Source organism: Eschrichtius robustus, chromosome 17 (assembly GCF_028021215.1).
Source record: "Eschrichtius robustus isolate mEscRob2 chromosome 17, mEscRob2.pri, whole genome shotgun sequence".
Taxonomy (NCBI): domain Eukaryota; kingdom Metazoa; phylum Chordata; class Mammalia; order Artiodactyla; family Eschrichtiidae; genus Eschrichtius; species Eschrichtius robustus.
The window spans coordinates 51,012,914-51,039,715 of record NC_090840.1 but is presented as its reverse complement, the minus strand read 5'-3'; the positions used below and the strand labels follow the sequence as shown (position 1 = coordinate 51,039,715).

Here is a 26,802-nt window from a genome sequence, read left to right as displayed (position 1 = left end):
GTCCGCCCCAGGAGGGAAGGAATGGGAGAATCTGACAGACATTTTAGAGAAGTCTTGGCAACTCGTGGTGCTTGGTCAGATCTATAGGAAGAGGTTAAGGAGAACCCTGACAATTAGGATAGCACTGCCATCAGCAGACATAGTTTGGATGGGATGTAACCTCTTCCCACGAGACCCATAGCTGCCTTTTACTGAAAGTAGTCCAATTATTTTCTGCCTAAGTTGCCATGGCCTCCGCCCCCTGTGTTGAGTGACCAGCCATGCTCCTTAGCTGCAACTTATAGGGCTCACCAGGGGATTGGTCCAAGGCCCAAGAAGGCCACATGCAGGATGGGATTGGCTTGATGTGAAATGGTCCCATTTTGAATGAGGACAAACTAACTCAACACTCCTGTTAGTTTCGAGGAGGGGTTGAAGCAGGTGCTCAGGCTGCATCCTAAGGGGCACTGAGCGTTGTTCCCCCCTCACCTGCTGCACTGAGCTGGCCAGAGAGCAGTCGGCATCCACCCTGCTGTTGCCTGAAGAGGCAACATGTCCTTTGCTACCCAGTATCCTTGCAGGAAACTCCTGTCATCACAGGTGATCTGGGGATGCCATTTCCTTAGAGTCTGTCCTTTGAATTTCAAAATGACAATGCTGATGGGTACTTTTTCTTTGTAAAAAGTGGGTGAAAAGATGAGGTTTGACTCTGAGACTCTAAGAACTGTCCTTTAGTTTTTGGTTTCGGCAAACTTCATAAGCATTGAGCACATCCAACTTGCCTCCTCGCCTTCCGTGGTGGTTTTTCCCAGAGCAGGAGCTGTCATGTCTCTAAATTTTGAATGTCAGGCTAATCTGCCTGCCGCATTCTTTACTTGCTGCAGGTGATACAAAGAACTAACTCTCAACAGTTCACAATCTAATTATCAGGACCCTATCTCAAGCAGACCTTATTTAAAGTTGTTCTACATAATTAAAACGGTTTACAGTACTATCTGTGGACTTCCCTGGTGGCTCAGTGGTTAGGAATCCGCATGCCAATGCAGCAGACACGGGTTCGAGCCCCGGTCCAGGAAGATCCCACATGCTGCAAAGCAACTAAGCCCGTGCGCCACAACTACTGAGCCTGTGCTCTAGAGCCCGTGAGCCACAACTACTGAGCCCACACTGCACAACTACTGAAGTCCGCACGCCTAGAGCCCTTGCTCTGCGACAAGAGAAGCCGCTGCAATAAAAAGCACGCGCACCGTGACGACGAGTAGGCCCCGCTCGCTGCACCTAGAGAAAGCACGTGCGGAGCAACAAAGACCCAATGCAGCCAAAAAAAAATTTTTTTTTAAATAATAATAATAAATACTACCTGTTAATGCCAAATCTCTGTAGCCTCCCAGCATGAAAAGCCTTAAAAGCATGCTTTCAAACCAGAACTAAGCTACACACACACACACCCACACACACCTACATACACACACACACACGTGTACAACTTAGAAGCAGGAGAGGGTTCTGTTTCTATAATTCCCTGCCTCTACTACAGGTTTGGAATTCTTCGACCTTCAGGTCATAGAATAAGGATCATCTATTCCCAGGCAGGAGCCAGATTAAAATGGAAAAGGGGAACTACTAAGAGGTATTGCAGGGAATTTTAATTTTTAAAACAGTGATCAAAATTGTAGTTTGAAAATTAAAATTTTAAAGAGCTTAAAGGTGAAAAAGAAAAGAAGAAATAAGAAAAAGTTACAAGGGTAATACTCAAATTCATACATTTCTTTTCAATACGTTAATTAAAAATCAGAGTTATACCAACAAATAAAATATTCATCCTCTACACTAGTCCTTGGGAAATTTTGGATATTTTTAACTGAATGGAATAATGAGTTGGAAGAAGTCAGCTTCTAGATCTCAGAGCCTGTCAGGGAGAAAACTCAGAAATGCTAAACAGATAACATATTTTTCAAGTTTATATGTGCTACAATTCCAATAACTTAGATGAATAATATCTGCAATGATATCTGCAAACATAGCTGAGGGGCTTAAGGTAAGGTGAGGTATAGATTAGGTAAAGCTTAGAATGCAAATAAAAATAAAGATGGGAGGCAGGAGATCGCAGTGGTTAAAATACCAGCGTCAGAATCTGGCTTTGGTGTGAATTCAAGCTCTGCCCCTCAACTAACTGAAGAATCCTGAGCAAATTATTTCCCCTTTGTGGGTCTCTATTTGCTGTAAAATAAGAATAGGGAGATGATCCAAGATGTCAGTCCCCAGGGCTGTTCACATGGCTGAATGTTCTCCAGTATGCCTGAACCAGTGTCTATGACCCCGGGGTGAGTCACAACCCCATCACCAACACCACCCCTCAGCAGAGATTTTGCAGTAACATCTGTCAAATTTCACATCAGACAACAAGTGGATTACCTGACAGCAAGTGGAAAACCAGGCTATTAAAGTTTTCCTTGTATCAAAGCATCCTGCTCTGGTCATTTCTTCAGGTCACCATTCTCTTGTGAGGGCTCCTGTGTATATGTAAATATTCAATAAAATTGGTATGCTTTTCTCCTGTTCAAAAAAAAATAAGAATAAGGAAACCTACCTCATGTTAGTTTTGTGAGAATTCATATATAAAGTACTGAGCACAGAATTTGGCACGTAGTAGGTGTCCAATTAATGAAAACGATCTATAATAAAACGTAACCTGAAGTTAAAACCTTATCACAATGATCACTTCTAATTTTTAAGTGATTAACTTGAGTTGTAGACTAGGAAGACTGAAATATGAGAATAAGAGTTATTATTTATTGAACCTCTACTATTCGCCCCGCATAGTGGCAGACACTATTTACATATCACTAATTTTCACATTATATGTGATATTATTTTCTCTATTTATAGATGAAGAAACTGAGGATCAGAAGGTCAGAGAGGCTGCAAGTGACTCTATAACCTAATCTCTATTCACTCTGCCATATTGCCTCTAAGAGTTGTGATGCCATCAAATTAATCTGTAAATAAAGTTAATTTATCTTAAACAATGTAACCAATTGCTGACTTCCATATCACTCTTGTCAGATGTGCTTAATGGACTCTGGCCTAGAATCTACTACTGGTCTTCAATCTACTGGATTGAAACGAAAAGCAAGATGGAAGATTCTGCTACCCTCCATCCATCTCTAGTGCCACTACCACACTGGATCGTGGCAATTACTGCCATTCCTAGGAGAGGCATGTCATGAGACACATCTTTTGCAACACAGAGAGGCTTCTCAAAGTTAGAGAAAGGAATGATTACTTTTGAGAAGGGTCAGAAAATTGCTAGGAAGAATTATTCGCTAAAATGCTAACATGTTGGCTTGAAGAAGTTAAGTTCTTCACATTCGGTTAGCAATATGACCACCAAAATATCATGTTCACTTTAATTCAATGAAGGATGAGCAGTAAGCACTGTTTTTTTAGTTATTCTGTTGTATATCTTTCTTTAAACAACTTAGTACTATACATGGAAATCCAAATACACACACCAAATAAATTAAGAAAGTTGTCCTCTCTCTCTCTCTCTTTTTTTTTTAATGAAGAGCGAGTTTTGTTTTCCTAAAGACCTAATACCCCTTGAAGCTGGGAAGAAGCACTTCAGAATTCCTTTAAAGGTAAGCTCCCTCAAATACTTATTTGGTGTTTTTTAAACATGTACCTAATAAGTCAAAAAAATTAAAAATATAGAAAAGATGCTATACAAATGGCAAGTAAGCACATGAAAAAATGCTCAGCATCATTAGTCATAAGGGAAATGCATTTTAAAACCACAATGAGATAGCCCTACACACTCACTAGAGTGGCTGTAATTAAAGAGATTGACAATACTAAGTGTTTCCAAGGATATAGAACAACTGGGACTTTCATACATTTCTTGTGAAAATAGTACAGCCACTTTAGAAAGCAGTTTGGCAGTTTCTTAAAAAATTAAACATACACCTACCATATGACCCCTCAATCCCCCTCCTAGATATTCACCCAAGAGAAATGAAAGCAGATGTCCACACAAAAATGGGTATGTCAGTGTTCACAGCAGCTTTCTTCATAATAGTCAAAAGCAAGAAAACAACCAGATGTCCAGCAATGGGTGAACGGATGAAGAGACCATGGTCTATCCATATAATGGAATACTATTCAGTAATAACAAGGAATGAACTAAATAGATCCACAAAAATTTGCCCAGCTGATTTTTGGCAAAGGTGCAAAAGCAATTCAATGCAGGAAGGATACCTTTCTAAAAAAAAAAAAAAAAAAATGATGCTAGAGCAATTGGACATCTATAGGCAAAAAAGAAAATTGAATCTCAAACTAGAGTCATAGAATCCACAACAAGTATACAAAACAGGTAACAATTTTAGGACTATTTATGCCACTATTAGCTAGGATTACTTTTTTTAAAAATAAAAATAAATTTATTTATTTAGGCTGCGTTAGTTTTGTGAGAATTCATATATAAAGCACTGAGCACACAATTTGGCACATAGTAGGTGTCCAATTAATTTGTTGCTGTGCATGGGATTTCTCTAGTTATGGCAAGCGGGGGCTACTCTTTGTTGTGGTGCATGGGCTTCTCACTGCAGTGGCTTCTCTTGTTGTGGAGCATGGGCTCTAGGCATGTGGGCTTCAGTAGTTGTGGCACGCGGGCTCAGTAGTTGTGGCTCATGGGCTCTAGAGCACAAGCTCAGTAGTTATGACTCACAGGCTTAGCTGCTCCACGGCATGTGGGATCTTCCCGGACCAGAGCTCGAACCCGTGACCCCTGCATTGGCAGGCGGATTCTTAACCACTGCACCATCAGGGAAGTCCCTAGGATTACTTTTTTTTTTTTTTTAATTTTATTTTATTTATTTTTTTATACAGCAGGTTCTTATTAGTTACCCATTTTATACATATTAGTGTATATATGTCAATCCCAATCTTTTGACTACAAATGATAGACACTCTGAATTAGCAGGGGCTTAATCTCATTAACAGAAACAACATCAAAAATGCAGGTTAGGGCTAGTACAGCAGTTCCAAGAAGTTGTGCGAGCCCCACGCTCCTTCTGCTTGGCTGCTCCACTTTTCTTGGTATTCTGCCTCAGTCCAGGTTGACTTACCTAGCCCTCACTATGTCCACACTCTGGCCAGCAGGAAGGGGAAGAGACAAAGCAGTGAGCATCCTTTCCCTTTCTGGACACTTTCCAGAAGTCTCACATCAAACATCTCCTTACATGTCTTGGCCGTTACAAGGCCCACCTAGTTGGGTGGGTGGTAAGAAATGTGGTCTTTTTTCCAGGGAACATTGTGCCCAGAGGAATATCAGAAATTCTATTACTCTTTCTAGAAGAAAGCAAGAAGATGTATTGGAGAAAACTTGCAGACTCTTCCACAGGCCACATTTACATTTGTTTCTTCGATGGTTCTCAAGCCTCTCTTTTCTTGAAAAGTCTGAACAAAAAATATGACTTTTCTATAAAAATATAAAACACCCAACACTCTAGGGAGGGTGGGAGGGAGGGAGGTGCAAGAGGGAAGAGATATGGGAACATATGTATATGTATAACTGATTCACTTTGTTATAAAGCAGAAACTAACACACCATTGTAAAGCAATTATACTCCAATAAAGATGTTTAAAAAAAAAATAACCAAACACTGGAAATGGCCCAGATGTCCTTAACAGATGAACGGTCAAACAAACTCTGGTACACCCATACCATGGAATACTACTCAGCAATGAAAAGGAATGAACTATTTTACTTGTAACAGCTTGGATGCATCCCAAGGGGATTATCCCAAGGTTATGCTAAGTGAAAAAAAAGCTAATTCCCAACAACTTCATACTATATGATTCCATTTATGTAACACTTTGCAATGACAAAATTTTAGTAATGGAGAACAGATTAGTGGTTGTCAGAGGTGAAAAAGGAGGTGGGGATACAGGAGAGAAATGGACGTAGTTATAAAAGGGCGACAGGATCCCTCCTGTGATGGAACTGTTCTGTAACTTAACTTTAGGGGTAGACAGAGGAAACCACGTATGTGATAAATGGTATAGAATTAACACACACACACACAAATGAGTACAAGTAAAGCTGGAAAACCTGAATAAGATCTGCAGATTGTATCAGTGTCAATATGGTAGTCAATATATTATACTATAGTTTTATAAGATGTTATCATTGGGGAAACTGGATAAAGGATGCAAGGGATCTCTCTGTATTATTTCTTAAAACTGTATGTGAATCTAATATTATCTCAATAAAAATTTCAATTAAAAAAAAAACACCCAACACTCATTAATTGGCTCATCATCCATTCAATAAACATACTTTCTTTTTTCAAGAAACTGTGCTAGATGCTAAATCATTAAGATAAAGACACACTCAAGGGGAAAAAAAAATCCCTCATTATTAGTAGCAAAAAAACAAAACAAAACAAAATAAAAAAACCAAAACCCTTACTATTGATCTGTGGTTTCTTTAACAATACCTGGGTTTTGTTTTTTTAAAAATATTTATTTACTTATTTACTTATTTTCTTATTAGTCATCCATTTTATACACATCAGTGTATACATGTCAATCCCAATCTCCCAATTCATCTCACCCCCACCCCCACCCCCTGCCGCTTTCCCCCCGTAGTGTCCATATGTTTGTTCTCTACACCTGTGTCTCAATTTCTGTCCTGCAAACCGGTTCATCTGTACCATTTTTCTAGGTTCCACATATATCTGTTAATATACGATATTTGTTTTTCTCTTTCTGACTTACTTCACTCAGTCTCTAGATGCATCCACATCTCTACGACTGACCCAATTTCATTCCTTTTTATGGCTGAGTAATATTCCATTGTATATATGTACCACATCTCCTTTATCCATTCGTCTGTCGATGGGCATTTAGGTTGCTTCCATGACCTGGCTATTGTAAACAGCGTTGCAATGAACATTGGGGTGCATGACTCTTTTTGAATTATGGTTTTCTCTGGGTATATGCCCAGTAGTGGGATTGCTGGGTCATATGGTAGTTCTATTTTTAGTTTTTTAAGGAACCTCCATACTGTTCTCCATAGTGGCTGTATCAATTTACATTCCCACCAACAGTGCAAGAGGGTTCCCTTTTCTCCACACCCTCTCCAGCATTTGTTGTTTGTAGATTTTCTGATGATGCCTATTCTAACTGGTGTGAGGTGATACCTCACTGTAGTTTTGATTTGTATTTCTCTAATAATTAGTGATGTTGAGCAGCTTTTCATGTGTTTCTTGGCCATCTGTATGTCTTCTATGGAGAAATGTCTATTTAGGTCTTCTGCCCATTTTTGGATTGGGTTGTTTGTTTTTTTAATATTGAGCTGCATGAGCTGTTTATATATTTTGGAGATTAATCCTTTTTCCGATGATTCATTTGCAAATATTTTCTCCCATTCTGAGGGCTGTCTTTTCATCTTGTTTATGGTTTCCTTTGCTGTGCAAAAGCTTTTACGTTTCATTATGTCCCATTTGTTTATTTTTGTTTTTATTTCCATTACTCTAGGAGGTGGATCAAAAAAGATCTTGCTGTGATTTATGTCAAAGAGTGTTCTTCCTATGTTTTCCTCCAAGAGTTTTATAGTGCCCAGTCTTACATTTAGGTCTCTAATCCATTTTGAGTTTATTTTTGTGTATGGTGTTAGGGAGTGTTCTATTTTCATTCCTTTACATGTAGCTGTCCAGTTTTCTCAGCACCACTTATTGAAGAGACTGTCTTTTCTCCATTGTATATCCTTGCCTCCTTTGTCATAGATTAGTTGACCATAGGTGTGTGGGTTTATATCTGGGCTTTCTATACTGTTCCATTGATCTATGTTTCTGCTTTTGTGCCAGTACCATATTGTCTTGATTACTGTAGCTTTGTAGTATAGTCTGAAGTTAAAAAAAAAAAAAGTTCTATAAAATTGATCTACCCAACAAGGGATTAAATTTTGGCTTTTAAAGAATACTAGGTTTTTTTGTTATAATATAATCCTTTGTTTATTTGTATATTTTTCAGAAATAGACTTGAAGGTGATATTTTAATTCTAATAGCCATTTTTAAGTTTATGTCTTGAGTCTGTCCCTTGAATAAAGTAAATATTTTTAAAATGACAAGGTCCCTTTTATTTTCAATATTTATATGTAACTGGATTATCCAGGACTTGTTTCTCTTCTCCTTTGATTCCCCTACCTCATTTCATCGCTAACCAAATCTCTCTTGGGGTCCTCTGGAAAGAAATGAACATAAAGTAAATTTACTCAGTTTTTCTTAATAAAGAAATACTTCCTAGTATTTCTGGGTTTAAATATATACTGAGAATGTGTTTATCAGTGAATTTCATTTATTCATGTTATTATTCATATGTAGCAATATTAGTAATCTCCAAAATGCTATTCTCTTTTAAAAGTCCATTTATTTATTCATTATTCCTCCATTCAACCAGTCTTTATCAATTACCTACAAAGAGGTGGCTAATATATTTGTCCTTCCCGCCAAAATGTGACTCTATTGTGGTCTAGCAGTTTCCATCTTTCCACTCTCAGCACCTGTTACATGTGGTATTTAAGTAGCTATTCAATAAACATCTGTTCAGAATGAAAGAATAAATGTGGTCTTTCCAGAACCCAGATCCATTGATGTTGTTCTGTTTTCCTAAAGATAATGAAGGCAATCCATGATGATGTTGAGTGTTTCACTGACATTCCAGAATCCCCTGGTTCTGATATTATTTACTTGCCCTTCCAAAAAGGCCCTTGAGATGTTTCAGCAAAAGAGAACAGTAGGGTACCATACAGAAGGCCTGTGCTAGAATGCAGTCTCCATTCTCCGTCTCTCTGCAGCAGATGTCAGCGCTTTTCCTGCATTTATATTTCCCTCTATTCTCAGTCAAGTACAACACTCACTTCTCCCTGACCTCTGACTCTCAACTTACTCTAATAAAACAATCAAGTCTTCTTTGTCAGCAGCTCAGGGTTGATTGTTCTTTCTAAAGCTTGACCTTTGTACTGTTTCTAATCCCTACCTTCTCATATATATAGCCGCTGCCTAGCAGATACGCTTTGATTTATTTATGCCACTTGCATGCATAAGATATTGCTCGCTGCAAAGCTGTGATAGGAAAGTCACAAAAGGAAGGTGACCTCATCTTATAAATTGCTTAGATAGATCTTTTGGTCAATGGTGGTTTAGAGAAACAGTTCAACACATGTGCCCTTTCCTTCTACTGGTCCCTTACCAATTTAAGTGTTCCTGCAGTTGTTACTTATTCATTTTTTAATTGACCAAGCCTGAAGCCTGCTGACTATACTAACCTGACTGAAAAATCAATGTTTAACAAATAAGTGAGGCGTTAACTGTATGAAAGTTAGTCATGTCAAAAACACACATGACTGCCCCAAATAACCATCTCATGTCCTATAGAGTGGGTTTGGTTTAAATTTCCTATCTAGTCGCTGAAATATTCAAATATTTCAGGGATTCCTGAGGATTTCATGGTTAAGAAAGTGTGTGAACTCCTCCTAAAAATAATTTCAAGTTGAGAGCAATTGCCCCAGAGGAAAGAGCAGGGAAACTAGAATACAGAAATTCTGCTCTTAGGTCCAGAAAAATTTTATATCAGGTCCTGGGAAAACTGCCAGAAATTCACATTGCCCTTGATGCCTTTTCCAGATGCCTAAAGGAGGGAATTTTTATTTTAAGTCTTCTGATATATATGCATTCTTATTGTATTTTCAACCCTTAATGAATTCCACATGTTCCCTTTGCTTATTCTTGGGTACTCAGGACTGAAATACAGGCCAGAAGGGGACAAATTTTTCTTCTGACCTTTCCACTCCATGATTACTTTTGAATTGTAAATGATGCACTTTTGAAACTGTGAGTTCCCAGCTGCTTTCATCTGGCTCAAACCATTATCAAATGGTGGCAATCTCCAAAAGATGATCAGATATGGTGGTACCTGTACCTTTTTTCATTTTGCTTTGTATATATGAGTACCTCTCATATGAAATGATTCCTGAATTCAGAAGACATTTCTGGTAAATATCATAAACCAGCACCTTCATTTCTGCGCCACTAATCTCAATTGTAACTTCCAAAAGTTTTTTTAATGCTTAACACCAAATTAAAGTTTTTACCTTTGCTTACAAAATATAAAAATATAATATATTAAAAAACATAATTGATCAAGAGGATGAGAAGACAAGCCACAGACTGGGAGAAAATATTTGCAAATGACTGATAAAGGACTGTTATCCAAAATATACAAAGAACTCTTAAAACTCAACAATGAGAAGACAACTGGACTAAAAAATTGACCAAAGCCCTTAACAGGCACCTCATCAGAGAAGATATACAGATGGCAAATAAGCATATGGAAAGATGCTCCACATCATATGTCATTGGGGAAATGTAAATTCAAAGAACAATGAGATAACACTACCCACCTATTAAAATGGCCAAAATCCAGAACACTGACAGCATCAAATGCTGATAAGGATGTAGAGCAACAGGAACTATCATTCATTGCTGGCAGGAATGCAAAATGGTATAGTCGCTTGGAAGACAGTTTAGTGGTTTCTTACAAAGCTAAACATACTTTGACCATACAATCCAGCAATGGCACTCCTTGGTGTTTACTCAGAGGAGGTGAAAACTAATGTCTGCACAAAAACCTGCACGTGAATGTTTATAGCAGCTTTATTCATAATTATCCAAACCTGGAAGCAACAAAAGATGTCCTTTGGTAGGTGAACGGGTGTATCACAGTTTTGTGGTACATCCAGACAATGAAATATTATTCAGCCCTAAAAAAGAAAAGAAAAGAAAAGAAAATCCAGGGAACTTCCCTGGTGGGCCAGTGGTTAAGAGTCCGCGCTTCCATTGCAGTGGGCGAGGGTTCGATCCCTGGTCAGGGAACTAAGATCCCACATGCCGTGGGGCATGGCCAAAAAAAAAAAGAAAAGAAAATCCATGGAGGAAAGCCATGAAAAGACATGGAGGAATCTTAAATGTATATCACTAAGTGAAAGAAGCCAATGTGAAAAGGTGCTACTGTATAATTCCAACTATATGACATTCTGGGAAAGGGTAAACTATGGAGACAGTAAAATGATCAGTGGTTACCACGGGTTGGGGGGAGAGATGAATAGATGGAGCAGAGAATTTTTAGGGCAGTGAAACTACCCCATATGACACTTTAATCATGGATATATATCATCATACATTTGCCCAAACCCATCGAATGGACAACACCCAGAGTGAACCCAAAGGTAAACTTTGAACTTTGGGTGATAATGATTTGTAAATGTATTTTAACAAAATACCACTCAATTTTAACAAATCAATTTTATCAGTTTTAACAAATACCCCACTCTGGTGGGAGATGTCAAAAATAGGGGAAGCTATGCATAAGGGGGGGCTGGAGCTATATGAAAATGTCTGTATCTTCCTCTCAATTTTGCTGTGAACCTAAAATAAATTCTACTGGAGACTGCAACAGGAGACTTAAAGGTTAAGATGTTAAAATGGTGCCAAGCTACAATCTTTGCTACAATGGTTCCCATTTTGCCATTAAAATATCATGAAAAAGTTTTTGAAAAATAAGAGTCAGCCATTTGCAAGAGGCATTTCCACTGACTACAGTGCAGAGGAAACTAAACCAAGAAACTTTATCATGAATATTTTATCCTCTGAGAAAGAAGAGCAAAATGGGTAGGAAGAAGTTAAGCCTTCACACTGTTATTCAGTCAGAATCTCCAAATCCCAGGAGAAGGCACAGTAGAATTACAGAGGACCAGGGAGGCAGGGGTGGCTGGTTACAGAACGTGATGGATAGACCCCTGGCATAAGAGGCTGCAGATAAAGCATCGTGGGGAAGCATGCTGACAGCCTTCAGCATTAAAGATTGTAGTTTTTCCATTTATCACAGCTGATTAAAGAAGAACCCCAGATAGCCTCTGATTCTTGTCAACATAAATTCTCCTCCTTGCAGACAACTGAACAATGGGTCAGGGGAAGATCCTGTCATGGCGGTTGCTCAACAGGTGATAAATGTAAATGTCTGCAGGATTCCAGCATTTGGGTAGGTGAGTGTGGTCCTGCACTCTCCCTACCACTTTAGGTCTGTTTTCAAGAGGATGGTAAAGAGAAGCAGAGGAAATTTCATCTGCCAGTTGGCCAACTCTGAGACTGGAAGGAACTTCCCTTATTGACATGTAATAGGAAAACAGTCACCACCCCAACACAGGATCAAAAAAAACTCTATAGCACAAGGCAACAGAGTGCTATCTGAAGACTCCAAAGAAGAGTATACAACTGAAGACGATTTACTATAGGAAAAGAAAACTTTAGAAAATGTCTCTTTGTGTACTTAATAGGATGTGGGGAGATATGGTATCTATCAGTCACTGGTAAGGTAAAAATGTAAGGAAACTAAAAATTTCACTGTGGAATTAAAAATGCCATTGGAGGCAAAAAAGCAAAATTGACTCTGCTGATGATCAAATCAGTAATTTATAGGATGAATATCAGTTTTTCGGGGAACCTTCCTCACTTCTCCATGGACAGTGCTCACAGCTCTGATTTCTCAAAACACAATCTGCTTACCTTTACAAGCCCTTACTTCACTGTGCTTCACTGTCATTGCATTTGGTGTTTGGCTCTGTCCCTAGACTGTGTGCTCCTTCAGGGAGGGAGCATAATGCATGCATTTTTACCCCTCCAGTGCAGCATAATCTCTGACCAGTGGGCCCTAGTTAAGTGCCCGATGAAGGTATGAAATGAGAGTTCACAGTTGACTTGGCTTTCTTATTGGTTTACATTTTTGTTTTTTTAATCAGCATGCAAAACACCCGGTCTGTGACCAAAGTATCATAGAACACAGGGCTAGAGTCTGGGATGTGGGGATACAGTTAAAACGTATGGACTGAAAATTTTTTTTAGGAAAATAAGGCTAAAGTAGTAGACAAAAGAATGAGGATGGCATCAAGTAAATAGTAAATTAGAAAGTAAAGTAGTGAGACTCTTAGATTAATTTATTTTTAAATTTATTTATTATCTTTGGCTGTGTTGGGTCTTCGTTGCTGTGCGCGGGCTTTCTTCTAGTTGTGGCAAGTGGGAGCTACTCTTCGTTATGGTGTGCAGGCTTCTCATTGCATTGGCTTCTCTTGTTGTGGAGCACGAGCTCTAGGTGCGAGGGCTCAGTAGTTGTGGTTCGTGGGCTCTAGAGCGCAGGCTCAGTAGTTACGGCGCACGGGCTTAGTTGCTCCACGGCATGTGGGATCTTCCCAGACCAGGGCTCGAACCTGTGTCCCCTGCATTGGCAGATGGATCCTTAACCACTACGCCACCAGGGAAGTCCCTTAGATTGATTTAGAATTGAGAAAATGTTACTTTCCTAAGGTCATGCTAAAAGTCAAGAGATTAGTCGCAAATACATAAAATACCTTTTATCACAAGATCAGGTTCCCTTTTCTTACTCTCTCACTTCTTTTCCCTCCCACCCCCCCTTTTTTCTTTCCCATTTTCTCTTTAAAAAAAATCTTTACCATGCTTTGGATTTGCCAATGACATCTACAGACATTACAGTGCTAGCTCTTATAACAGATAAATCCTAAATCCAGTGGCTTAAAAAAGAGAAGGTATCCCTCGATAAAGTCCAAAATGTTCAAGGCCAACTTTCATAGACTTTCAGGGACTCAGGCTCCTTTCATTTTACAGTCCCTCTCCTCTAAAGCCTTGAAATCCTCTCCATTTCAGGTGGCAAATAGAGGTGCATTAAGGGACCTAATAGAGGTTCAAACAGGGAGGATTTTATGGACCAAGGCCACAAGTGAAGCACATCACTTTGGTCATATCCTATTAGTTACTGCTTAGTCACGTGGCCACACCCAATTGCAAGGGAGACTGGGCAATGGAGTCCAGCTGAGGCTCTGAGAGAGAAAAATAGGTTTGGTGAATAACTAGTCTGCCTCTACCACAAACTCTAGGTTGTTATTCCAACAATAGATAATTGTGATATAGAGCACTATGTGTAGCTCTCTCCTTACTCTATCTCCTACTTATCCTTGCAATAATCTGACGGAATTGGATATTAGTATGTCCAATTTAGTAGCCTAAGGTCACGTAGCTCTGAATGACAAACGAAAATTTGTATCCCATTCTGACTCCAAAGCCCACTGCACTATGCTGCATTTCTCCAATTAAAGCATAATGTTGAAGTGAGATTATAACCTGACTGAATTGTGATTAAGCTTAAAAGATCATGTAACTGCCACATCATCAATAGAGTCCATCCTGTGAGATGTTTTTCCAATTAAAACGATGGACTTACATTAATTTACCTGAACGCTTTCCCATTTTAATGTATAACATAGATCTGAGGAGATCATTGCAGTCTCTTGTACAAGAATGGAGCAATAGTCACTGACCTATCACTTACGGCTCCTTTGCCCTAACAGACTAACAAAGTTGCATTTCCAGAGTGAACACCTTTATACCTCATACTTTTCAAAGACGTTTTAAATATATGGTTTCATTTTATATTCACAACCCTTTGAAGAGCAGAGACATCAGATATATCCATCTATAATAATAATGAATTATTATTCATGAATAATAATAATAATTCATTATTCAATGAATAATAATAGCTAAGTTAGCAGGGAATGCTGCTAGGCACTATGTATATAAAATACATAATATTGTATATATTATAATAAGAATAATTAAGTATAAGTATAATATATATCTATAATATATATAAGATATAGATCACTTATACATTATATTATACATATGTATATCTTTCACATTTTAAGATACTTATATAATTGCTTATATAAGATACTTATTATACCTTTATTATACATTTACATATGTATATATAAATATATGTATGTGTATATATATATCTTCATTTATTTATTTTTAAAAATATTTATTTATGCATTGGGCTGCACCGGGTCTTAGTTGTGGCATGTGGTATCTTTAGTTGCAGCATGTGGGATCTATTTTCCTGACCAAGGATCGAACCCAGGCCCCCAGCACTGGGAGCGCAGAGTCTTAGCCAGTGGACCATCAGGGAAGTCCCCTATATATGTCTTCATTTAATCCTCAACACCACTTAATGAGTTAAGTGTTTTTATTACCAGTATTTTATTGATGGGGATATCAAGGCACAGAGGGTTAAGCAACTTGACGGAGGCAACAGAGTTGAGCAGTGAAGAAAATAAAAACAGGTTAGGCTACCACTGAAAGTCTCCAGTAATTGTCCTAGAGTTCAAGTTCATAGGTTCTATTTCTTTGTTTTCAATTATCCTTGCCATATATTATTCCTGTTCCTCAAAATACTTCTCAATTGGGGCTTTCATGACATTCCCTATTCTTGCTCCCCTGCAACCTCATTACACTTTATTCCATGAGCATGTTGATCTGAGTATGTAAAACCTAATAGCTCCTGTCGTTTCACCAAAAAAGCCTTGCTATTTAAAGCAGGAGGCAAAAACCTAACTTAGCTGTTTCCTAAGGTAAATCCACAACTTATTTATGCAGAGAAATCCCTAAACTTCCTCTAAAACAAAGGGCATATATTCTATCTAGGCATGTATTTGACATATTAAAGAAACATCAGTTTTCTGGGGGTGGGGGGTGGGGGGCACATGGTTTACAGGATCTCAGCTCCCTGACCAGGGATTGAACCCAGGTCACAGCAGTGAAAGCCTGGAATCCTAACCACTAGGCCACCAGGAACTCCCATCAATTTCCTTTTAAGAAAGATTTTTTAAACTTAGTATCTTCTGTCAAATTTCTGGTGCCTAGCACAAAACTGGAGGCCAAAAAAAATTTTTTTTAAGAAATCTTTTGAAATATTAGTCATTTTAAGTGACTCACTCCCTAAAAGAATTTGCTTGGGAGTCAAAGAAAGGTGACTTTAATATCCCAGAAACAAAACCCTGATCAATTTGTTCATCCATTCAGCCTATGATGACTCTGTTCCAATGGGGAAAATAAAAAACACTGAAATTGAACCGGTCACTGGAAAACTCTCTTCCTGGTTTATCTTTTAGTATCTAAAATGCCAGTTGGAACTTCAGGCAAAACGTCATTTGTAGAACAGTCTTGTGGCACAGACACTGTATCCATCATACAGAAAAAGACAAGGTGCTCCGAAGAACCAGGTGCTGGACGAAGGAGGAAACATTTTGTGTCTGCTACCGGTAAGTTCGATCCTCTGCGGAACTTGAGGCTGAACTCCTGTGAGGCTCCTTTGTCAGCTGTGCCTAAAGCAGGGCCCTAGTAGGTGCTCAGTAAAGAGATGTTGGAAAAGTCAATGAGGCCAAGATGGAGTTTACACATGGGTAGTAGGAAGAGCTCTGAGTTCTATAAACTCCAGACGACTTTTGCAACTGGTTTTGCAGGTCAACCAGGCACTCATCTTTTCTAAGCTCTAATACATTTAAAGGAAGACGGATCAGGGACATTTCACACTGTGAATGTATCTCTTAGAACTTCCTTAAATTGACTGGGTGGAGGCCCTACCGTTTTAGGTTGGCACGTTAATGCGGCACCTGCAATTTCCGCCCTTCTCTTTCCTCTCTTCCTGGCTCCGGGTCCCTGCTCCTCGCCCTGCCTGCGGCCCACCGCCAGCTGGGTCAATCCAGGCCCCGGGAACCCCCGAGTCCCTAAAACCTCGCTTCAGGAGAAAATACGTAATCATCATTACGTTTTAAACCACTGCAGCATGAGGCCTTTAAGTGAAAGCTTTATTTGGACAGAAAAATGTAACCTACGAGAAACGAGGCAATACGGTCAAACCTCTTTCTTTGCCTCCCTTCTTGTTAAGGCCTCCACGGCCACCTCAAATTCTCCATCTAAGGAAGCTGTCTTTTCCCCTCGGAGGTTGTAGGCTTTGAGAGCCTCCTTCCAGGCCTCAGCTCCGCCCGCCCGCCCCACCTCAGCCCCACTTCGCGCCCACCCATTGTCCCCTCGCAGCTGTCATTGCGCGCTCATCCCCAAGTCCCGATTGGAAAACCATCCCGTCGCTCAGCCCACCCTCTGGGACCGGACGCCTCACTCTCTGCCGAGCCTTAAAAGGCCTCCGGCCGCTTTCCGCAAGCCAGCAGGTAAAGCCGCGGCGGCGGAAGGGAGAAAGGGAGGGGCCGCGCGCCCCGGTCGCCCCGCCCGGCGTGGGGGAGCGGCGGGCTAGCGGGGTAGCGCGCCTCCACGCCCCTCCCCGACCCTCTGACCGCGCTCTCCCACCACCCCCCAACTCCAGATCATAACGCCCGCGCCGCGGAGCCGCTCTCGTAATCCCGTCCCTCGGATGGCCCCGGGGGCAGCTACCACCGCGAAACACGGAGGGCGGGGCGGGCCAGGCGGCTGGGAGGTGGTGGTGGGGGGAGTTTGTGAAAGGTCCCGGATGTTGCTGAACGGGAGCCCCTTCTAGAGAGTAACTGGCGCAGGCGCAGAAGGATCGCACGAAAAACTACGGTGGGGGTGGGGAGAAATTTCCTGCTGGCTGATTTAGAAGAGTGAGCCGGCGGAGGTAGCGGGGGGATCCGAAGGGAAGGCGAGTGAGGGGTGGGGGTATTGGTGGCCAGGAGAAAAAAAAAAAAAAAAAAAAGAGCTTCCTGTTCAGGCGCACTCAGGACAGGAGTAGAGAAGCTGGAAGCCGAGCGGGCTGGGGAGGAGTGTTGGGAGCGGAGAGGACGCGCGCTCCTCCGCTCGCCCTCTAGTGCGGGCGGGCAAGACGGCCGCGCGCTGGGGAGCGGCGGTTGCTCTGGGCCCCCTGAGCTGTGGGCACCAATCAACGGTTGCCATAGCAGCGTTTGACGTCATCGTGCGTGTGGCGCCCCTGCTGCCGGGGCTGGTGATTGGAGGAAACCCCGTGTCTGCGGAGCGGCTGTAGCCTGTGAGCAGCGAGATCCAGGGACAGAGTCTCAGCCTCGCCGCTGCCGCCCAGAGACCGCTGAGCCCCGTCCGTCCGTCGCCACCCACTCCGGACACAGGTAAGGGACCCGGCCGCCGCCGCCTCGCCCGGCTCCTTCCTGTCCCAGGCCAGCCTTCCGAAAGCGCGGGGGCCGTCCCCGCTCCGCATCCCTTCAGCCCCACTCGCCCGGCGGGAGCGGCGCTGGGCTGAGGCGGAGTCTCCTCAGGCGGAGACGGGCGGCGGCTTCTCTTCCGCTGGATTCGGGCGGGCGGCTCGCGGCTGCTTCGGGCTACTTGCTTCCGCATCAACGCCTCGGCCGAGATGAGCGCCCGGCCCCGGTCCCGTCCCCCTTGGTGGGAAGGGCGCCCACACGCCAGATCCCCGGGACCCGCCCGGTCGCCGGCTCCCGGGGGTGGCCGAGGCACCGCCGGCTGCGATCCGTTCCCACCCGCGCCCCCGAAGCTCCCTCCTCAGCGCCGCCCCGCTGCCCGCTTCCGCCCGAGATAATGACTCGGCGGCTGCGGGCATTGCAGTGGCGCAGGTGAGGCCGCCGCCTCCCCCTCCTCTCCCCTCCCCTGCTTCTCCCGCCCGCTCCTCGGCGCAGCCTCCGCGCCCCGCGCTGCGGCGGCGGCACCCAGCCCTCCCCCACCCGGGCGGCGGCGCGGCGGGAGGCCCGAGCACCGGGCTGCGAGCCGGGGCGGCCCGGAAGCGCCCGCCAGGTAGACCTGGGCGAGGCCGCACTTCGGGCGACCCGGCTCCGGGGTGGGGCTTGCCCGCGACCCAGAGCCGAATTTCCTGGGTTCCGCGGGGGGGGGACTTGAATATTCCTGGCGGGGTGGGGGATGGGGGATGGGCTGGCTTTCTGTGTCCGGGTGGAGGGGGGCTGGGAGCCCAGGTAGGGATGGGGATGGGGAAGACGGTGGGCCGCGTGTCTCGCTCGCTCCCGCGGGGGCTGAAACTGAAGGGTCCTGGTCTGGGTGTGTAGACGGGGACCTCGCTCTGCGGGGCGGGTGAGCCGGAGCCTAACAGCCGGCGGTGGCCTGGCTCGCCTGGGTGTGGCTCGCCCCTCCCCCACCTGCCGCAGCTGTCGGATCCCCGTAGACTAAGTAAGCACCCGCGGTGGCCGGTGGCGGACGGACGCCGGTGGGAGAGTGGGGTGTGCCCGCGGCCGGCCCGTCTGGTTCCGCTTCTGCGGGCGGCGCTGGCGTCGGTGCCCCCGGCGCGGGCGGCTCCCCCTCCCCGGCTCGGGCGGGGGCGCGCTGCTCCTCCCTCCGGCCCCGGTGGGGGAATTAACACTCGGCAGTAGGTTGGGCTCCTTGACACAGATCCGCCATGACAAAGAGGGAGACTCGGGGACCGAGCGGAGGCACCAGCTTGGGCGGAGCCAAGGAGGGGGGTTGCGGATGGCGTGGACGGAAGGGTTTGCACTTTAAAGTCGCAGTCGGCCCGTTTTCGTTTCACCCACCTCGACGTCTTAGGCCGGTTAAGGGTTAAATGGGTGCGGCCAGTCCTTGGAGCGCTGGTTATTCTAAGAAACCTAATCCATTTCCCGCTTGTACCCGAGGGGTTGGGGAGAGAAACCTTTGTACTGGTCTTAGATAATTTTCATTAGAAGCAGCGTTAGTCCGAGAGCGTTTTTGAGTTCCTAGGGGAGAAATTAGTAATTTCAAGAAGAGGGGGGTGGGGAGGTTATGCGATCACAAATTTTAATTTTCGCATTGAAACAGTCTAGTTCCCATTCAAGCTCGCTAATCACTTGTTCAAACACAGAGGACCTGTGCCGATTTGGTTTTTTTTTAAAAAAGTATTGTGGGATTTCCCTGGGAAGGTAAAGAAAGGGAGTCATTTCCCGTAGTGAATGACAGTGACTCTTCTGTTCATCATAAATCCTGTACCCTGTGGGACCCCTGTATGGGTTAGTAGCTTTCTGTGCTGCTTTAGGACCTTTCAGAAGGATATCTTAAGGAGTAGTAAAACGGGGGAAATTGAAAAGTCGAAGGAGCTTTAAAATGAGAAAGAATTAGGAAGTTACGATATAAGGGCAGCTCGGGTGATAATGTATTCAATTAAATTTTGACTACTAGGAACAATGCAGTAATTCTGCATTTAAACTGAACAATGACATCAGAAACACTGGTGACACCGGGAAGCACTTAATATATACATTTTAGTACTCGCAGATAGTAAGAATGAAGTTCCAGGATTCATGGGTGTTATTTTTTAAGCCTGTGTGCATATAACAAGGTACAGATAAATGAAACGTTAGGGTCAGTTATGTATTGATCCTTGGTGGTGGTTTTACATTCACAGTATCTTAAAACAAGCAGTTTGGTCATTTCTCACAGAAAATTGGCATGCTACGATCAGCTGTTGCAAAGATCAGTGGACTTGGGGTGGGGGTGATACCAACTAAAATTTAAACACTCCTGACAAGCGTAGCTATTAACAAAGTAAAAGGACATGAATTACATTCAACTGACAGGTATCGTGATTCTGGGAGTGTGATAGTATGTTCTTCATAGGTGGTGTTTTCACTAAAAGCTGCTTAATTTTGGATTATTTAGTGATACTTGAAACTGGAGTTGAGATTTTGACCAAGTAAGATAACGGTTGGTTTTTAAGGCCGCCTCTTGGTGAAATGTGCTTTAACCTTTTGTGAAATTAAGATCTTCTGAACAAAGATGAGGTAATGCAATTTTAGTTTTGCTAAACCAGTGTTAATGGCTTTAAATGTACCCTCTGCATGCTGAGCATGCCAGTTTTTTTTTTTTTCTTAGCATTCTTTTGTGAGGTTGCATTAAATTTCTCATGTAAAAAATCTTCCATAGGTAATTAGGTTTGAGGTGTTAACATAGCTTGTTTACAAAAGGTATAATTTTCAGTCTGTTTGTTTTAATGGAAAAAAATATCTAAATTCTACTTTTTTTTTTTCCCGGCAGAACATCCAGTCATGGATAAAAATGAGCTGGTGCAGAAGGCCAAACTGGCCGAGCAGGCCGAGCGATATGACGACATGGCGGCCTGCATGAAGTCTGTAACTGAGCAAGGAGCTGAATTATCCAACGAGGAGAGGAATCTTCTCTCAGTTGCTTATAAAAATGTTGTAGGAGCCCGTAGGTCATCTTGGAGGGTCGTCTCAAGTATTGAGCAAAAGACGGAAGGTGCTGAGAAAAAACAGCAGATGGCTCGAGAATACAGAGAGAAAATTGAGACCGAGCTAAGAGATATCTGCAATGATGTACTGGTGAGAATCAAACCATTCAGTTTAGCGTCGCTATAATATAGAGTTCCTGTAATGCGTATCAGTTAGGGTACTCTCAACTTTTTCTTTCTTTGGTTTTTCTTTTCCTTTTAAAAATGGGGTGTTCTAGATTTACAAGTCTTTCAGGGTGTCATTACTAAAAGATGTTAAGACAATTGTATAAGGTAAATGCAAAGATGATTATCAATCAGTTCAAATAGATTAGTAGTGTTTTTTGTTCTAATTGAAAAGGTAAAGTAATAGTATATCATTTCAGTTATGGTTAGAATATTTGTAGTAGTTCTAGAGCTGATTTTCTTTAAAAGTACATATATGGATGCAGGAATTTTACATACCCTGTTTTAGGTAAGATGTAACAGGAGACTCACTGTAGACTTAATAGCCTTCCCTGGATTAGCCACTATAATGTTAATGTAATGAGTCAGCCATGCAGAAAACTGGCTTCACAGTTGCTTTTGCCTCTTCCTGCATTTAAGTGTTGGAGGTCAACTTTGAACACTGACAACCACAATAAAAGATTATGAAAAACTGAAGCTTGATTTTTCCAGGTTCATTCAAGAAGTATTTTAAGTATTCAGTATCTACTTGTTGAAGCACTGCTTCTCTAAATAGCTTAAAAGAATTGAACATTACATTTTGGTTAATTTTAAAATTTTCCTACAAATGATGATTTTCTGTGTCAGAAAAGTTTAAATCTGAGGATAAATTGGTAGGAGATCCAACCATTTAGCATGTAACAACCTATATACACTAATACTTTCCCCTTTTAATGAAGCAGGAGTTTTTGGAATAATATTTGAAGTGGGTTTTACTAAATGATTTCTCTTGTATTTCAGGATTTCAGGTTACACATTGGGTCTCAGTGTGGCAGGGCTCTGGTATATAGAGAGATGCAGTATCCCAATTCCTCTGAAAATCCAGCTGCACTACTTAATTATTTGAACCTTGTTCACGGAAGAACTACTATAACGAGCGATATAGGATTATTTCTCATGTTGTGGGTTTGGAGTTTTTGTTAAAGTTATAATGGTATTATGATTCCTTTATACTAGTCTGAGACTAATGGAATATCTTCAGTTCCTAAATTATGACTTTTTTTCTTAAATGATAATTTTCTTTAGGCTATCTTTTTAAAGAACAATAATATTTTTTATCTTAACGTGGGCGCACAGTCTTATGTGGTATCTGTCTTGTGTGTGGTTTGTTTTTGATTGCTTACTTGAAATCTTTACATTGTTAGCTATCATTCATTTCTAAGATGAGAAGGGAGTTCTGGCTTTTATTTATACTAAATGACAAATGCTCATCTTGTGGTTTGCTAAGGTAATAAGAATATTTAAAATTTGAAAATATGATATTTTCCTATAATAAAGAACATGTCGGGCTTTTCCCACCTTGCTCTGTTTACTGATTAGTACCTGTGTACGTTACTGAGTTTTGTTCGCTCTGATGTTTTTCCTCCAATTATTACACCTAATAGATCAAATAATTTTTATTTTGGTTTCAAAGAGTTTGCTACAAGTTATAATTTTCCTTAAGACAAAAGTCAATTTTAGGAATAAATGGGGTACGCAGTAACATTTACCCTCTACTTACAGCTTATTTGCGATTCCAGGTAGGTATTTGCATGTTTTCCACACAAGAAGTATAAAAGGTCCTGTCATTGTGAGGATTTTCCTAGGAAAAGACTATAGCAGTTTTAACTTTACTTCCCTTTGGTTTCCTTATCAAGGAAAAAAAATAGGATCAGTGGGTGAGAATAACTGGATTAATCTCTAAATAGCTTCTCCTTGCTGATATGATTATTAAGGGGGTTTCATACTGGTCACTACCCATGTTCTTCAGAATAGCACTGGCTTCTTACCAAGTCTAAATGAAATTTCCACTTGGAAAGTATAGATAAATGAAAGTTTAATTCTTTTATTATACAAAAGACTCAGAGAATCCTAAACAAGCTTTTGCTTCCAGCCTTAGTCTTTTCTAAAGTAAAGCTCCATTAGTGATCTTTGCATGGCTCATGCCTCCTAACATATAGTAGATACTCAAGTATTGTTCAGTAAATGAGCAAAAAGGCTTCTTTTGGAAAAGAGGATAATAGAACTAGGTCAGCAGCACTGCTAATTTTCCAAGGCCTTTTCTGTTTCAACTTGGGAAAATTCGATATTTACAGATACTGTGATTCGTTACAGGCAGGCTTCTTTCTTTCCCTGTCATCTTTTTTCAGGCAGGTCATGTTGACTCTGGAAACATGTTGCATAAAATTCCTTTTCCCCTTTTTAGTAAAATGGAAGAGTAAAATATAGCAGAACTGTTATTTCTCCTAGAGAAAAAAATTGTTTGAACTGATTTACTTGATGATTAATGAAAGTGTGCTTAATTATATCTCAATATCTTACTTATAAAAATATAACCAGTTACAATTTTTATTACTCTAGTTTTTTTCTGAACTTTGACTTTTAATTTGAGGAAAACAAGCAGGTAATTCCTTTTCAGAATTAACATTATTGGCATCAGTGATGAACCAGACTTCATTGTTCTATTGAGTACCTGTGTCATACTGGCTAAGAACATATTCTCTTTCTTCCTATTAGTGGGAACTAACCTCCACGGTTCAAAGTTTTTCTGAAGAGCTCTTTAGTCCATTATTAGGTTACCGCCATTCTGGTTATGTGCACTTTATCAAGTGTTTGCTTAATTTATACCATTTACTTAAGCAGAGAAAGAGCAGGGAACATGTTACTTTGGACAAAAGTTTTAGAGCATTACTGTGGAAAATGGTCACTGGCTTTATTCTTCACAACATGGACTTCTCTTTATGCCAGAAAATTTGCAGTTTTCTTCCTTGTGTCGTTAAATTGTGAACTAATGCAGTCTGCCTTTTCTACCAGATCTTAGACCAAAAGCTCTCGTGTTAGTGGGGGAGGGGATCAACACCTCTTCTGCCTAAACTCACAAGAAGCCAAAAAATTGGGTAGTTTATCTTGAACATGATGAAATGGAAAATGAAATGAGGATATGCATACTAGATTGAACCTAATTCAAACTCAAAGAAGAATGTAGCGTCGTAAAAAGAGCTCCAGGTTTTGAGTCAAACCGACTTTTTACCATTGAATAGCCGAGTGGCCTAAAGAAATCTTTCATCCCTCAGAGAAAACTGAGCTCAATTAAATGGGAATAATATCTACCCCTTAGGATTGTTGTGGAGAAAGAAAATCAGGTACTCTTAGTGCCCCAATTTATCTCAGTTTTGGGCTTCTGTTTAAAGCAGTGACAATAGTACAAACCTGCCTCTAATAATATAGAGGTCTCTTAACTCAGGAGTCCAAGAATGGGATTTAAAAGATCCAAGAAGCCTTAAAAATTGTGTATTTTTCTAGGGCAGAGGGCCCATACTGGCCAGAAAATTTTCAAAGGTTTCATTTAAAAATTGAAAGCCACTGGTATAAGGTAAAGAATGGCTTCCTTTCACAAATCAGTAAAATCATGAGTCTGCCATTTGTAACAGTTGGCAACAGTAGTTGTGTGATTCAGTTAACTTGACTGCGTTCCATTTTATTATGCTTCTCTACGTTTTTAAGGTGTGGTTTTTAAGGTGTGGTTGCTGGGCACTGGTTTTTATCTCTAGCTCATAGAACTGCCATTAAGCGGGAGCAAGCTAGGAAACCAGGCAGCTTTGGGGTCCTTCCTAGTCTGAATATGTTAACACATTTTTGACCAGAGACGTATTATGGCCACAGGCGTTAGTTTCTGCAGAAATCCCCTGGTCAATAATGTGTTAATATGTGTCTTAGGCTTTAAAAACTGCTATATAGAGTTTTAAGTTGAAAATTACTAGGCAGTTCACTTATTGGAATCAGGGCTTCTCAGAAGAATTCTGCAGTGTCATATTCATTTTCACGACTGTATATATTTACATGTTTTTGTCAAATAACTGCTTTTGGTATGTTTCAGTACAAAGACCTTATGTGACATAGCAGATAGCAACAGTCCCTTCCAGGAAGGAGTACATTGGATAGTCTTTTTGGGAATAAAATTCAGTAGTCTTTTTAAAAGAGTTTTCATGATAACCATTAAATATTGACCCTGGTGGGGTATTTTGTATATTTGGGAAGTCTGAGGTGTGTGAAGTGTAAATGAAAGAAAATAAAGGAACAAAGAAAGGAAAGGTAGATGTTTGCCATTTGGTGGGAAGGGGAAGAATAACAACTTGATCAAGAGCAACAGGTTACCTGTCCTTTTCTGGCATAGCAATACTTAGATAAGAATGAAGTCTCCTGCCTGTTCTAGGAGGAGATATAGATGACCTAGAGATGTTTAGTGATTAGATGAGCTGTGAAGATAGTGAAAAGTGAACTAAGAGGAAAAGATGAAAGGATTCAAAATTGGACTTAAAACAAAAAACCTGAGTAAAATCTTAAAGTAGAGGAGGAACATGCACACTTATGCATCTAATCTGCCCAAGAAAGAGGAAGAAATTGTATTCAGCCCTAGCAGAGGCTTTTGAATTAGAAAGGAGGGAAAATAAAGCTACCTTAGAGTTGTAATAGCATATGGAGAGTAATTTTGCTTTTCATTTTTTCTTCTAAAAACCCAACTTTATCAGTAAAGAAATATTACTGGTAACACCTCAACAGTGGTACGGTAGAAGACCCAAGTTAGTTGGTTAATTGGAAAGTGATTCAAGTATGTGTTCATACTTGGTCTAAACATTTATTTTCAATTAAAACAGATGTGTATGTTCATTTGCCCATTGCTAATGTGGAGCTCTAAGACCTTTTCTCTGAATATGCATAGATCCACAGTTTGAAAATAATTTACTAGATACCCCTAAAATAGATGCATCCATTACAAAATGCTGTTTGAGTTTGCATAGCAGAGTGAGAACTTAAAAGCTAGAAGAGTAATCAGTTCATAATCCTAGAAATATGCAACTTTTCTAATCTTTTAGTTGTTTGAATAACCCAAGTGGTGTGCGTGTGTGTGTGTGTGTGAGAGTGTGACTCTCCTTTCAAAACCAGTCGTTCGACGCATTCAGCTTAGTTTTCATAGGAACACTTCTTTTCATACTTATATTTCATAACACTTAAGTAACATACCATTTTAAGTAATTATAGCCAAGTATAATGGCATAGTTCGGGGAACAAATATGGGACGCTTAGTAAGGATATAACTGCTGATAGAAGCTGAAGGGAGTTCCAGAGAGTAGCCGAAAAACCTATCTGAAGTATTTAGCCCAAAGTCATGGACATGATTGATGTTTACTTAGGAATGAAAGGCCTAAAGAAAGCCAGTCTATTAGGTAAGTAGGATTTGGTTAATACAGCAAATTAAGTGATGGTTCATTCTTTCGGAACAGTAGGTGGGAACATTGCTTTATTTAAAAGCCTTTTCCAATAATTTTGCAAGAGATGAGGAGGAGAGAGAGGGGTACTGGTTAGATCATGAAGGGTCTACTATGTTATAAATTAAGGAATGTGGGACTTAGTGGCCATATGAAAACTTCAGGCAAAGGAAATGGCACCAGATTTTGCCTCTTACAAGGTGTGTTGATAGACATGCAAAAACAATTCTGCTTTTATAAAGAAAATCAGAGCTTTTGATTTGACCAATT

The 26,802-nt window shown here is 41.1% G+C and overlaps 1 protein-coding gene across 2 annotated transcripts in view; it reads left to right on the top strand.

Moving 5' to 3' along the window:
* The first annotated feature begins 17,868 nt into the window (after positions 1 to 17,868).
* The window catches only part of YWHAZ (tyrosine 3-monooxygenase/tryptophan 5-monooxygenase activation protein zeta), a 31,956-nt gene continuing 23,022 nt past the window's right edge, over positions 17,869 to 26,802 (top strand). The window contains exons 1-2 of one of the 2 annotated variants that reach the window (XM_068525337.1): positions 17,869 to 18,008; positions 20,869 to 21,173. In XM_068525337.1, the coding sequence (XP_068381438.1) occupies positions 20,880 to 21,173 (294 nt within the window). In that variant the 5' untranslated portion in view covers positions 17,869 to 18,008; positions 20,869 to 20,879. Of the gene's footprint in view, positions 18,009 to 18,626; positions 18,649 to 20,868; positions 21,174 to 26,802 lie in introns of those variants that run through there. The other variant, XM_068525338.1, reaches the window with a different exon arrangement.